The sequence below is a fragment of the Xenopus tropicalis genome, chromosome 4 (assembly GCF_000004195.4).
Source record: "Xenopus tropicalis strain Nigerian chromosome 4, UCB_Xtro_10.0, whole genome shotgun sequence".
Lineage (NCBI taxonomy): Eukaryota > Metazoa > Chordata > Amphibia > Anura > Pipidae > Xenopus > Xenopus tropicalis.
The window spans coordinates 110,684,261-110,699,875 of record NC_030680.2 but is presented as its reverse complement, the minus strand read 5'-3'; the positions used below and the strand labels follow the sequence as shown (position 1 = coordinate 110,699,875).

At 38.8% G+C, this 15,615-nt stretch overlaps 1 protein-coding gene across 2 annotated transcripts in view; it reads left to right on the top strand.

Moving 5' to 3' along the window:
• vav3 (vav guanine nucleotide exchange factor 3) overlaps window positions 1-15,615 on the top strand; it is a 113,630-nt gene that overhangs the window by 72,216 nt on the left and 25,799 nt on the right. For both annotated transcript variants that reach the window (XM_002932179.5, XM_012962510.3), the window contains exons 14-19: window positions 213-345; window positions 2,318-2,427; window positions 6,181-6,282; window positions 6,669-6,760; window positions 10,011-10,033; window positions 15,080-15,122. In XM_002932179.5, coding sequence (XP_002932225.2) covers window positions 213-345; window positions 2,318-2,427; window positions 6,181-6,282; window positions 6,669-6,760; window positions 10,011-10,033; window positions 15,080-15,122 — 503 coding nt within the window. The remainder of the gene's footprint in view (window positions 1-212; window positions 346-2,317; window positions 2,428-6,180; window positions 6,283-6,668; window positions 6,761-10,010; window positions 10,034-15,079; window positions 15,123-15,615) is intronic.

Here is a 15,615-nt window from a genome sequence, read left to right as displayed (position 1 = left end):
TTAACAGTAACATACTGAAAGCAGGATCTGTCAGACCACCACTGGGTATTAAAATACATGCTACACCACCATGGTGTCCTGTATATATTTGGAGTTGTTGTAAAATTACATAGTTATATAGTTAAATTGGGTACTGTTTGTAGTTGTTTTACTCTCAGAACACACTAAAATGCAGAAAACAGATGTATTTAATTTTTAAACTCTTTTTACAGGTATATATTCCTTTTTGACCAAGCTGTCATTGTATGCAAGAGAAGAGGGGATAATTATGACATGAAAGAGATTATAGATCTACAGAAATACAAGATAACTAACAATCCTTCTACAGACAAGGAGAACAAGAAGGTAATGTAAAATACATCTAAGGAAGGTACAACGAAAATTTTAAATTTAAAGGAAACTATACCCCCAGAATATATTCTTAACCAACAGATAGTTTATATTATGTTAAATGACCTATAAAAGGCAGAACTCTGTCCATTTATTGGCTGATGTGACCACATATGTGTGCTTGTTTGTGTACACAGTGAATCCTATGATCCCAGGAGGTGGCCCTTAATTCTTAAAATGACAGTTTTCTATTTAGGAGTATCCAATGGCACATACTACTAAAAAAAGTATATTTTTTTATGAAAATTGTTTATTTAGATGAAGCAGGGTTTTACATGAGTTGATATATGCAATATATTTTTATACAGACCTACACTGTTTGGGGGTATAGTTTTCCTTTAATCCATAAGACTGAAAATTACAAATTACTTTACCCTGCCCACATCCATCCTAACTCTGTGCCACTGTTAGTGCACTCTTTCTTGCACCCAACAATCCAGGAGCTGAGATACGATTACTCCATACAAGACAGGCAGCTAAGTTCAGAAGGAGCAGGATCAGCTACTGCTATTTTTCGTTTTTAAGATTATGCAGCAAGTCCAGTTGCCTTGGACTTACCAATACTAGATATGTGTATCCAGAACTGGATGAAGAAAAACATTTATAGTCATATTTACTGGTATGACTTAAGTGAGCATTAGTCTTATAAGAGTGGTTTGTTTTCATCTTTGGTTAGTAAATATCATATATGTTATTCTACTCCATAATATCTGCAGCTTGTCCAGTCTCCATTGTAAGCTCCTGTCTTACTTACACTGTAATAGCCAGAAGCAATCCTGCCTACACATTGGGTCACTTCAGGATAACAACTGATTGTTTAGCCTCCCAGCTACTTAAGTTATGCTCTAATACAGTGCTGTCCAACTGGCGGCCCGCGGGCCGCATGTGACCCCCCTCTGTGTGGCCCCCCCCTGTCTGGCTGCTTTGATGGCTTACATTTGAGCAAGCTTTAAATGGTATCAGTACTGAGATTAACTGGCCCCCTGCATGGTTCTCACCTCAGATTCAGCCTGTAATCCCTCTGTATTGTTTAAACATGTAATCCCCTGTGTTTTTCACACCTTTTAATACCTGCATTGTTCACCCCCTGCAGTGTTCACACCTCAGGCTCAGACTGTAATCACCCCCATTGTTCACTTCTTCACACCTCAGACATAGGTACTGTAGGCAGAGTATGGCACATACAGCCAGCATAGGGCAGGTAGAGTATGGCACACACAGGTAGCATAGGTCAGGGAGGGTATGGCACACACAGGAAGGGGAGGGCAGGCAGAGTATGACACACACAGTCAGGGTAGGGCAGGCATAATATGGCACACACAAGCAGGGTAGGGCAGGCAGAGTGCTGCCTGTGTGTGCCATACTCTGCTAGCCCTATGCTGCTTGTGGGAGGTGAACCTGGCAGGGGTTTGTTGTGGGAGTTTGTTAGCAGTTGGAAATAGCCATTAAATGGTCCCTAAGGTGTGTAATTATGTACTGGGGGTTGCTCTGCTATCCACAGGGGAGGAGGAGGCATATGGAATTTAAGGGTATATCTTAATATGACATAATTCTTTCACATATGAATGATGGTTGATATCCCCACAGCAAGGACCAAGCATTTGGGATTTTGCTGTGCTACCACCATTGTGATAAAATAGGTGTGGTTTGAAGTGGGTGTGGTTTCAAAAAGGGGAGTGGTCAAAACTGGCTTCCATTAGCGGCCCTCCACCATGTATGCTAGAGAAAATCCGGCCCTCGGCACCGTAGAAGTTGGACAGCACTGCTCTAATATATCGCCATGTATATGTTGTTTTTATAATGGTCAGCAAATAATAATAATAATATTATGACTGTTGAGCTTTGATACACACTTTCATACCAACACACAAATTAAATAAGTACGTGTAAATATCCATTTACCACATATGAATGTTTCTTTTTACAGTGGTCCTATGGATTCTATCTTACACACATCCAGGGACAAAATGGCTTTGAATTCTTCTGCAAAACTAAAGACTTAAAGAAGAAATTACTAGAACAGTTTGAAATGGCATTGTGAGTATATATATGTGTGCTATATGTGATATCAAATTATATATGTACTCTATATACAGTTATACCTCGACATATAAATCCATAAATTGGTACTGAAGAATAGAATTTGGCACTCAATGAGTTGCCTTTTAATGAGTTAATAAAAGCAGTAAAAAATCTCTTAAAAAAATATCTTAGCTTAAATGTATATTGTATGAACAGGTTCAGAAACACAATCATTGTCATATTTTGCCACAGTACACAGAATTAGTGCCATAGTCACAGTATAGCAACTGTTATAAAACAACACTCAAGAAAAAAGAAAAAATACAAGGTTACTGACAATGCTCACAGTAGAAAGGTGATCAAGGAACTGGCCAGGTTGATGGACATTCTTTTTTTATAACCTCTATACTGGCTGTAGACAGATGAAAGGATTTATTTGTCAGTGTCTGCTGTTGAATCTGACCATTTCAAAGGCTTGTAGTGAAATCGAAAGGTACTTGAAATATACATGGAGAAATGTGAATGGAAATTACTGTAGGTTTGGATTCAGCATGTGAGCTTCTGAGGCCACAGATGTCAAACTACTGTATGGATGTTGCTTTATTCAATATCAAAATAGATGGGTTCCAGTGATTTTCATATCTGTAGTTTAAATGTGGTGATTCATTTACTGCCAATGATAATGTTCTCATATGTGCATTATGGAATATAGTTTAGCTGGTAGTAACTTTTTCTTATATGAATTACTAATATCTAGTTGTGAACGTTTTTTTAAACAAAGTTATAAATCACCTAAAAACTTTACAATTTAGACTTGACGTTCAGTATAGAAAGGAAACTGCTTCTCAGTTGTTCAGTGCAACTATTGGCATCTGCATTAAGGCTTAGTTGTGAGTTGTTGTTTTATAACTCTTGCTCCACCAGAGGTTGGAGAAAAGCACATACAGAAAACTGCACAAAGTTTGAAATCAGTGGGTTTGCTCTTTTGTCTCTTTTAGCTTTGGAATTGTCAATGAAAAACTTTTTCCTAAAAAATGAACATTTCACTCTTTAGAATTGTAATGCATTCAAAGAGTAAAGCACAGTAGGCAGTCAGATCATTACCCAAGTCGAGATAGAGATTGGACAAACCACTGTGGGCCATCAAACAGTAAGAAGTGCATTAAGCAAGTAAAAAGTTTCATTTTTCAGAAAGGAGGCTAAACTTATCTTTGTGTGGTTCTGCTCCTCTCCAGTCCGGGTACGTTCTTTCCTTTGTTCTTTTTTGTACAAAATGGCATTTTGCAAAAAAGAAAATGTCATTAGATATAGATTACATATTTCTTATTCTCCCTTATATATATTATATATCATGATCACCTTTTGTTTGGCAGACAGTAACCAAGATTAAGGAGAGTCTTTGAAGGGATATTTGATGTATCAGAGAGAGAGAGCAAGAAGTCTTTTTATAAATATATTTCTTTACTGCATCTGTCCTATGTGCATAATAATATCTTTGTCAGCTCGTACAGAGGCATTAAAGTTGTCAAACAAATTTGTGTTAAAATGGTCAAAACTGTTTTTTTTGCATAAGAAAATATCATTCTAAGCAAATTTCCAGTATACATTTTTTAAAAATATCCACTTCTTTCTGTTTTCTGGGGGAGAGTCTATAGGCAGTGTCAGATGAGGAGCTTTGTTGTACATGGTAATTCTATGCTACTGTGGGCAACACATCTCTTGAAATTGCCTTCCCCTTGTGTAAAGTTTTGATCGCCACAGGTAAAACACATTACTCACAGTGAAACAGTGAAGGAAGGCAAACCGTATTGCTGCAACTAATGTGTTTTACATTTTTGGGGAGTTTTTTCTCGCAGTATTGCAGATTTACCATGGGCAACAAATCTCCTTTTCTGACAATGCTCTTACAATAATGTAACAGGAGTCAGATCTACCCATTCTACCTGCCAATTCCCTAATGACTACTGGCTCAGAAATAATTAAGTGACACCTAAACTTCCTGTAGAAATGATGATGGCCACAGCTTTATTACTTTCGACATAAACAACCTTAGTAAAAAACTTTTGACTTCTAGGTCCTGGCAATGGATTTAATCTAATCCCACACCTTGTTTCTCAACCATTTCTCTTTGTAGATTGTAAGCTCTTTTGGGCAGGGCTCTCTTTACCTCTTGTATCGGTTGTTGGTTGCTTTATGTTACTCTGTATGTCCAATGTATGAAAGACACTTTTTGTACAGCGCTGTGGAATATGTAGGCGCTTTATAAATAAATGTTAATAATAATAATGACATGACAACCATACCAGGCCACGAGTCACTTCTTCCTTCAGTATGGTGGGTATGCAAGGTTGCATGCTGACTGATAGCCATACTGTTAAGATAGGTTGCCAAATCAAGGTGACACAATCACAGGATCAAACTTTATTAGACAATTCTAACAGAAGCTATTACTGCTGAACACACTCTCTGCAGCTACCAACAAGTCTCTGTTAGCTAACTTGTACCCAGGTCTAAAAGGAGTGAGACCTCTAGTGGCTAAATCTAACACATATTGCTACACATACCACCTCCCAAAGACCAGTTGCTCTTATGGAGTACACTGCAAGCAATGTAATACAGCCTAATTCCCTCACCAGGGACTCGCCTGCCCTGCTGCAACGATACACCCTGTTATTCCCTAAAACGTACCCATTGCAGACACATACTGTGTTCTCTGACAAATTAACCAGTATCCCAGTAACCCAGGCCACAATTGTGATAACTAACACATCCGAGAGAGGGTGGATATACTGGAAAGTTACTTAGGGTTACATTTTCTTTCACCATGGAAAAAAGACCCTTTTAGTGAGCAGAGGTCAGGTGTATAATTCAGTGGCTCAGTGAGAAAGTCCATAGTGCAGATTACAGTGTGGACACACTAGGCCTGTAAGGTTTTGTGGTCCATCTAATGTAAGTAGTTGAGTTGTTTACACAGTATCAAGTAAAGAAAGATAGAAAACCTGATTCTAAACTTATTTATCTTCTCTGTCGTTATAGACGGAAATGAAATTGACATATTTGCCACAGCACAACAGCTTGAGGCAAAGTCATTTTTATGCTCATTTTCTGTTAACTGAAGCAGAAAAAAATATATTTTTACTGCATCCTAATGCAACAGTGTACCTGTCCTCCCAAGCAAATAAGTCGGCTTAAGTAGTGAAGTGTTTATGTCCTAACTGCCCATACTACTGCTTCTCCCCATTTAGATGTCAAGGGAATAAAAACATGAATAGGTTTAAATTCTTAATGATGCAGTTTACACCTGTGTTCTTTAAAAATAAAAAATCCTGGAACCTTTAAAAATAAAAATCAAGATTCTTCATTTAAGTCATTTTAAAAATGTATCAGGCCAATGTTTCAGTCTCCTCCTAAGACCATTGTCAAGACCAAGGAGGACTGAAACGTTGGCCTGATACATTTTTAAAATTACTTAAATGAAGAATCTTGATTTTTAAAGGTTCCTGGAGTGCACCTGTTTTTTCCTGATTTTTTGGATAACCTTGCATAATCTGGTAGCAAAATAAATAACTACCACGGGAGCACTTACCAGTCAGCTCTGTTTGAGCTCAAACGTATTGCTGATACCCAGACAGCATGGAAGTATGAGTTCATTATGATTTTTCAGTTTGGCAAGATTCTTTTCTGCTCTTGACCTAAGCTTTAGAGCTTTCAAATCACTAGTAAGACTACAGAACTGCAGTAATCTGGCTCCCTCTTCTTTTCTTACAGGTCCAATATTCGTCCAGACAATGCAACAGCAAATTATCATGAGTTTCAGATGCACTCATTTAAAAGTGTTACATCTTGTAGAGTCTGTCAGATGCTACTAAGGTAACTCTTTTTCTAGAAACTGTGATCAGAGCTCAGCTATGAATAGTTACAGCATGTGCAGAAACCTGTATAAGTCTGAAAAAGATTCAGCTCCAGTTAAGGTGGCTGATAAAGGCTACTGACTTGGTAATTCATCCTTTGAATTTCTAACTTATTTGTATTGAAAGTACTCATCTGCTCAGGCATTTATTTTCCCAATTTTTTTTTGCCTCCCTTGAAGATTTATACCAATTTTGTGTATATCTGCCAAAGGAACAGCTAGTGTAAGGCCAGTTTTTCTGCGCAGGAGTTTTGCAGACCTGGTTGAGAAAAAATAAGATTACTAGTTGGTTTTGTCTTGTTGGAAACATCTTTATAATGAAGATGATGTTCTTCTTTTTTTTCAGAGGAACATTCTTTCAGGGGTACCTCTGCCAGAAGTGTGGGACTGGCGCCCATAAAGAGTGCCTGGGAAGAGTGGACACTTGTAGACGTGCAGGTAATATTATATATGTTGTGATAATGCTGGGTTCAACAATTAAGGAATAATATAGCACAATTAATGTTTGAAAGATTTATGAGTACTCAAATATAACCCTGAAAACAGCCCCCATGAAAAACCCTTCTTCACTGAAAATGTGCCATTGGAATTGCCATTTTAAGTAGTAAGAGCTGGAACCTTGCTTAATTCACTGTGCATATACACAAACCAAGGCCACACATACACGCTAGGTTACATCAGCCAGTTAATGAACAGAGCACTGTGTGGGGCATTCTGCAAATAGCCGTAGGCCTCTGCACCACATATTAGAGCACAGAGGCCTGCAGACTGACCCTTGAATCAAGTGTTGCCTGTGGTAGTCAGCGCTCAATTTAAGAGAGGCAGGAGGAGGAAGGCATGTAGGCCTGATCATACCACCCGCTCTAAGGCAGATTGTAAGGTCAGGGCTTGGGTGTGCCTCCTGAAGCTGCTTTTTTCATGGTGTGCTGGATTTTTGATCTGATTGTTCTTGCAAAGAGCAGAAAATCAGCACTAAAGGTTGCACCGTTACACCCCCTAGTGCAATTGCACCTGTCTGGATATGCATAAATCACAAACAAGCCAGTATGCTCACACGGACTCACAGTATGCTCAAACGGACATGTACACCCCACACACAAAAATTGAATCAGTGAACAGCCTTTTTGAAATCTTTCAGTACCTGCCACTTTGGTTGTCTAGAGGTTAATAGTAAGGCTGCAACATCCCCTTAATCACTTAGATTTCCTTCTCCTCCTGTAACCCACTCGGCCCCCTCCCTCAGGAATTTGCTTTGGCTGCTGGCTCCTGGGCATGCTCAGTTGATATCACCTCAGATATCAGCCAATGAGAGATGGCATTACTGGGTCCCATAGAAACTCAGCTCTAGCTGTCTGCTCCTAATTACAGTGGCTTGCAAAAGTATTCGGCCCCCTTCAACTTTTCCACATTTTGTCACATTACAGCCACAAACATGAATCAGTTTTATTGGAATTCCATGTGAAAGACCAATACAAAGTGGTGTACACGTGAGAAGTGGAAGGAAAATCATACATGATTCCAAACATTTTTTACAAATAAATAACTGCAAAGTGGGGTGTGCATAATTATTCAGCCCCCTGAGTCAATACTTTGTAGAACCCCCTTTTGCTGCAATTACAGCTGCCAGGCTTTTAGGGTATGTCTCTACGAGATTTGCACATCTAGAGACTGAAATCCTTGCCCATTCTTTTTTGCAAAACAGCTCCAGCTCAGTCAGATTAGATGGACAGCGTTTGGGAACAGCAGTTTTCAGATCTTGCCACAGATTCTCGATTGGATTTAGATCTGGACTGTGACTGGGCCATTCTAACACATGGATATGTTTTGGTTTAAACCATTCAATTGTTGCCCTGGCTTTATGTTTAGAGTCATTGTCCTGCTGGAAGGTGAACCTCCGCCCCAGTCTCAAGTCTTTTGCAGACTCCAAGAGGTTTTCTTACAAGATTGCCCTGTATTTGGCTCCATCCATCTTCCCATCAACTCTGACCAGCTTCCCTGTCCCTGCTGAAGAGAAGCCCCCCCAGAGCATGATACTGCCACCACCATATTTGACAGTGGTGATGGTGTGTTCAGAGTGATGTGCAGTGTTAGTTTTCCGCCACACATAGCGTTTTGCATTTTGGCCAAAAAGTTCCATTTTGGTCTCATCTGACCAGAGCACCTTCTTCCACATGTTTGCTGTGTCCCCCACATGGCTTGTGGCAAACTGCAAACGGGACTTCTTATGGTTTTCTGTTAACAATGGCTTTCTTCTTGCCACTCTTCCATAAAGGCCAACTTTGTGCAGTGCACGACTAATAATTGTCCTATGGACAGATTCCCCCACCTGAGCTGTAGATCTCTGCAGCTCGTCCAGAGTCACCATGGGCCTCTTGGCTGCATTTCTGATCAGCGCTCTCCTTGTTTGGCCTGTGAGTTTAGGTGGACGGCCTTGTCTTGGTAGGTTTACAGTTGTGCCATACTCCTTCAATTTCTGAATGATCGCTTGAACAGGGCTCCGTGGGATGTTCAAGGCTTTGGAAATCTTTTTGTAGCCTAAGCCTGCTTTAAATTTCTCAATAACTTTATCCCTGACCTGTCTGGTGTGTTCTTTGGACTTCATGGTGTTGTTGCTCCCAATATTCTCTTAGACAACCTCTGAGGCCGTCACAGAGCAGCTGTATTTGTCATCAGGCAATGTCTATGGGCAACTGTCTGCACTCAGACCAAAGGGGGCTGAATAATTACGCACACCCCACTATGCAATTATTTATTTGTAAAAAATATTTGGAATCATGTATGATTTTCGTTCCACTTCTCACGTGTACACCACTTTGTATTGGTCTTTCACGTGGAATTCCAATAAAATTGATTCATGTTTGTGGCTGTAATGTGACAAAATGTGGAAAAGTTGAAGGGGGCCGAATACTTTTGCAAGCCACTGTATTTTTCCTAACCTTCTCTCTTGAGCTCAGCTTAACCATTAAACAGTGCTCAAACAAAGCACAGCTATTATCAAAGACAGTTCTGCCTGTGTGAGCCTGCTTTCTTGATGAGATTTATGCTGAATAAGGGTCTGTTTATAAGTATTGATGTGTCAGAAGAAAAAATAACCACCAGGGGAAGCTACTATTTGTTTTATGAAAATGCGATGTTGCTGGCAAGAGGAGAGAATATATGCAGTACAAATGATGCCATTTGGGTGGGGGATACGTGCCCAACTGATATACATTGTAGGAAAATTTAGGATTTAGATGCCCTTGAAATTTTTCTTTGATATAATAATAACTCAAATAATGCACTAAAATTTTACTAGCACTTGTAGCTGGATAACTTTGTGTTTTACCCGCCGTAATAAGTATGTAAATCTGCCCCATATCTGAATAGTCTGAACAATATGCATTCCTTAAAGTATTATTCTACTATTTTATTTTGTAATGCTATCTAAGCACTTATAATATGTATTCTTACATACAGTAAGTATACTTGTATGTTGTAAAGCAATGTTGACTTGCATCCCTTGAATATGTTTTTGTATGATGAGACAGCAAACAGCTAGAGGGTTGACATTCCAGGTAAAGGCTGTGGCTCAACCCCTGATCTTATTACAGTGCCTGTATAACACCCAGAACAGGAAGGTTTCAGTCAACTCTATGTTTCCTGCTCTCGCTTTGACGGCTTATAATGCCCTTCTCTAATTTCCTTGCAGATTCTGGGACTTTGAAGCATGAGGTAAGAGTTATGTGTTTTATTTACTGACATATGTGCAATGTCCTTGTTTTATGAACATTTAAGGGCACATTTAGCAAAGGATGTTCTCAGATTCTCTCAAACCAGTACATTTGTATTGCTATTTGGAGGGATTTGGCAGAGTTCTTAACACATTTCTTTTCATCTTTTCAGAAATATTCTCATTAAGTGTATGCAACCAGATAGCTGTGTATTATCAAATTACGCAGTACTTTGACAGCAACTAGACAGAGATAAATTATCCGTTCCTTGTTTTTTAAAACTCATTGAACATTGAATTTCTCGTTGTTTGCCACCTTCACCATTATTTTAATTGTTTGCTATATCTCTAGTTCAGTAGATACATTGCATACCTGCTCTACACCCAGCAGATACTTCGTAGAACCCTTACAATGCACTCAGCATAAACCATACAGAATCTGTTCATAGCATATACTGTAAGCACATAAGCATACAGTGCTCATGGTATACAGCGACAGCCCAAGCACATGCTAAAAAAATGTACACAGCACAGTGTTACACAGTGTACACAGTGTTATAGAAGCAAAAACTAAACAAACTGGGCAAACTGTACTGAACTCTATCACTTTACCTAGCGGTTCTGTGTGGAATCCTTTCACTGTACATAGTATCTACTATACAGACCCTTTGCACTGAACATAGCACACCTTGTAGGGAAAACTCACATTAAACATGCACAACTGGTTGAAGAGAACATACTATATACATTTTACTTAATGGTATTACACGTCAGCTTCAATCTATCATTGCCCGTGGACCTTAATACAGTCAAAACCATTACAAGGGGTCTCCTCAATTGACCCTTTGCCTTAAACCAACCCACTGAACCTAATTGTTACATACATTACTGAAACATCAAAAGGCAGAAATGGGGTAAAATGGCCACATCATTTATTCACATTTTATTAAATAAATAAAACCTTGCCTTACTATCCTAAGGCAATATTCTAAGCCACAATTCCATAAGAGATATCTACTAAGCTCTGCTGTTCCTTACTGAAGACTTTTGCTTCCGTAGTTGCCATTTGAGACCAGTACTTTGTCATTATATCCACCACTTAGTATTACCTAGAGAGAGAATGGCCCCAAACTCAGCTACCAGCATCTCCCCAAATGAGAGGAGTTTAGTAGCCCTGCTGCTAGCGCTGAATCTGCAGTGTCTCAATGATAAATGATCTATAAAATAACAATTCACCCTTTTCATAATTATGTCCAAGTGTCTCAGTGAGCTTTAAATATATGATTTGGACTAATCCAGTCTTCTCATTTTTTTACATACATAGCAAGTGGGAATTCTGTAGGTTTAATGTATTATTTACAATGCAGGCATTTGTGTAAAATCTGCATTGTATAAAGTCTTTCAGTAGGAGTATGCAGTGAGATCCGGCTAGAGAGTTGCAGCTAATTGTATTTTGTAGGGAAGATATGCCTTTATGTCTCCATATCAATTCATAGTTTGGAAAATGTAGGTCTAAACTGATAGTATTCTTTAAAGGGGAACTCCGGATTCTGAACCAATATTTGTTAAAGAGACCCACACAACACAGAAACCCCTAATATACCTATCACTGTAATCTGTTCCTTCAAAAAGTATGAATAAATACCATTTGTACATGCTGAAATCTTCTTTTCCTGCATCATTTGAAATCTAATCAGGGGAGGAGGGACTAAAACATTGATGTCATAAATCATATCTTCTTCACATCTTATGCACAGCATGCAAGAATTACATAACCCACAATGCAGTGCATTGTGATGTGCCTTTCCTTATTGACATCACGTGTGAAGGGGTCAACAACTGTTACATTTTTTAAGTCGGTTGTTGGACTTTTTCAGGCATACAGGTATGGGACCTGTTATCCAGAATGCTCGGCACCTGGGGTTGTTCAGATAAGGAATCTTCCTATAATTTGAATCTCTATACTTAAGTCATGAGAAAATCATTTAAACATGAATAAAATCCAATAGGATTGTTTCACCAGTAAAGATTAATTATATCTTAGTTGGGATCAAGTACAAGGTTCTGCTTATTTTATTACAGAAAAAAGAAAATAATTATTGAAAATGTGATTTTTTTTTAATTAAAATTAAGTGTATGGGGCCGATTCACTAAAGGTCAATAATGCTTATCGCACGCTTTTTTGTGGTAAAAAGCATGCGATAATTAATTCCCGAAGTCATTTTGCATGCGTTAAGACGCATATCGCATGTGCAAAAAAACGCACAATGTGTTATTTACCTCGCATTGCGGTAATTCTCACATAGAAATAATATTAATGCATGATTCACAAACACATATGAAGCGTTAAATGCACTAAATATCACATTAGTCTGTTCGAAGATTAACACCTACAGTGGTGTGAAAAACTATTTGCCCCTTTCCTGATTTCATATTCTTTTGCATGTTTGTCACACTTTAATGTTTCTGCTCATCAAAAACCGTTAACTATTAGTCAAAGATAACATAATTGAACACAAAATGCAGTTTTTAAATGAAGGTTTACGTTATTAAGGGAGAAAAAAAACTCCAAATCTACATGGCCCTCTGTGAAAAAGTGATTGCCCCCCTTGTTAAAAAATAACTTAACTGTGGTTTATCAATTTCAATTTTCAATATCAATTTCTGTAGTCACCCCCAGGCCTGATTACTGCCACACCTGTTTCAATCAAGAAATCACTTAAATAGGAGCTACCTGACACAGAGAAGTAGACCAAAAGCACCTCAAAAGCTAGACATCATGCCAAGATCCAAAGAAATTCAGGAACAAATGAGAACAAAAGTAATTGAGATCTATCAGTCTGGTAAAGGTTATAAAGCCATTTCTAAAGCTTTGGGACTCCAGCGAACCACAGTGAGAGCCATTATCCACAAATGGCAAAAACATGGAACAGTGGTGAACCTTCCCAGGAGTGGCCGGCCGACCAAAATTACCCCAAGAGCGCAGAGACAACTCATCCGAGAGGCCAGAAAAGACCCCAGGACAACATCTAAAGAACTGCAGGCCTCACTTGCCTCAATTAAGGTCAGTGTTCACGACTCCACCATAAGAAAGAGACTGGGCAAAAACGGCCTGCATGGCAGATTTCCAAGGCGCAAACCACTTTTAAGCAAAAAGAACATTATGGCTCGTCTCAATTTTGCTAAAAAACATCTCAATGATTGCCAAGACTTTTGGGAAAATACCTTGTGGACTGACGAGACAAAAGTTGAACTTTTTGGAAGGTGCGTGTCCCGTTACATCTGGCGTAAAAGTAACACAGCATTTCAGAAAAAGAACATCATACCAACAGTAAAATATGGTGGTGGTAGTGTGATGGTCTGGGGTTGTTTTGCTGCTTCAGGACCTGGAAGGCTTGCTGTGATAGATGGAACCATGAATTCTACCGTCTACCAAAAAATTCTGAAGGAGAATGTCCGGCCATCTGTTTGTCAACTCAAGCTGAAGTGATCTTGGGTGCTGCAGCAGGACAATGACCCAAAACACACCAGCAAATCCACCTCTGAATGGCTGAAGAAAAACAAAATGAAGACTTTGGAGTGGCCTAGTCAAAGTCCTGACCTGAATCCTATTGAGATGTTGTGGCATGACCTTAAAAAGGTGGTTCATGCTAGAAAACCCTCAAATAAAGCTGAATTACAACAATTCTGCAAAGATGAGTGGGTCTAAATTCCTCCAGAGCGCTGTAAAAGACACGTTGCAAGTTATCGCAAACGCTTGATTGCAGTTATTGCTGCTAAGGGTGGCCCAACCAGTTATTAGGTTCAGGGGGCAATTACTTTTTCACACAGGGCCATGTAGGTTTGGATTTTTTTCTCCCTAAATAATAAAAACCCTCATTTAAAAACTGCATTTTGTGTTTACTTGTGTTATCTTTGACTAATAGTTAAATGTGTTTGATGATCAGAAACATTTTGTGTGACAAACATGCAAAAGAATAAGAAATCAGGAAGGGGGCAAATAGTTTTTCACACCACTGTACTTGGGGCAGTCGATACTTAAAGAAAATTGTGGTTCGTGAGCTTTTGGCAACACAACATGGACATTGCAGTGGGATATTTTCAAGTATGTGTTGGCCCTAGAGAAATAAATCACGTGCAGCGGAAAATGACGTACACAGCGGAAAATAACGCAAGAAAAACGCTCATCAAAAGTTTAATAACACAAAGAACCTCGCTTCTTAATTATGACACGTGTCCTTTTAGTGAATCGAGCTTTAAGTCACAAAAAAAAGAAGCAATAACATTTTTAACGCATTCAAAAAATAGCGCTCGTTTTATCGACCTTTAGTGAATTGGCCCCTATGGGTGATGGCCTTCTTGTAATTTGGAGCTTTCTGAATAACAGGTTTCCGGATAATGGATCCTATACCTGTATTTGCACTGAAACAACGCACTATATGCTAACTCCCTAAATGGGTACATTCTTTCGTGGTGCAAGTCACCACTTACTCAGCTTTAGATAGATATAGAATTAGAATATTCCGTGCTAAATCAGTGACAGTCTTTGGATGCAAGAGCTCTGTGCAAGCACCTGATTTTGTATGTTAACTGATGGAATGACTTCTGTTGCTTATGACAAACTCAAACTCAAACAGGCAAGAGGCCTGAGCACTAGCATAATAAGTATCATAATATCAAGAGCAGTATCTGACAGTTAGAACATAGCTAGAGAACTGGTGTGGAGTAGTTCAGGCAGGTTTATTAAACCTTCAGACAAGGTACAGACAGATCAGGGAATAGAACACGTTTACTGTGGGCTTTGGGTCAAGCTGCACACAGGATTGATGGTTTGTTTGAGCATTGCTGAACTGCATATCATTGTAAACCCACTGTCAGTCATTCATTTGTATCTTTGTTCTGATAAAATGATATGAGTTAGTGAAAAAAAAAAGGTTCTCATTATGCATGCTATTGTCAAGCAGTGAAAGCAAATAGTGATACAAACATAAGAATAATACAGGCAAAAAAACAAAAATAAAACACACTCCTTTCTTTTTCTTTCAAAGAAACAAAATGGACCCCGAAGACCAGTTAAAAACCCTGACCCAGGTTTGTGCTTCTTTCTGCTCTTAAGCTTATCTAAAGTCTGAAAATGATTCCAGAAATGCAATTTTCAATCTGATATGTGTATGACTTTTTTGTCCTTGTCATGCTCTGACCCTTCCCTCATGTATACTGCGTGCCAGGCTGATTTCGTTTGGTGGAATTAGCAACAATGTTAATTTGCATTTAATTTCAAGCTACAAAACTGTCAGGGCATTGGCAATGAATATGGAAATGTGTCCATGTCACCTGCCCGGGGGGACTGATTATGAGACTCTGAGTCAGGCTTGTGTTTACACTTAACATTATTTTACCATTTTTGTTCTTTAATTATATTTTTGCCCTCTAAAAGTATATTGACGTTGTTGAACAACATCTTGCTGTGCATATGCAGTGCCTACTAGTGGTGGAGAAGACTTACTACAAGGGTAGATCTGCATTGAGTTATGCCACTCTATAATAATATAAAGATTCTAAACTTCCTGTAGAGACTATTGTT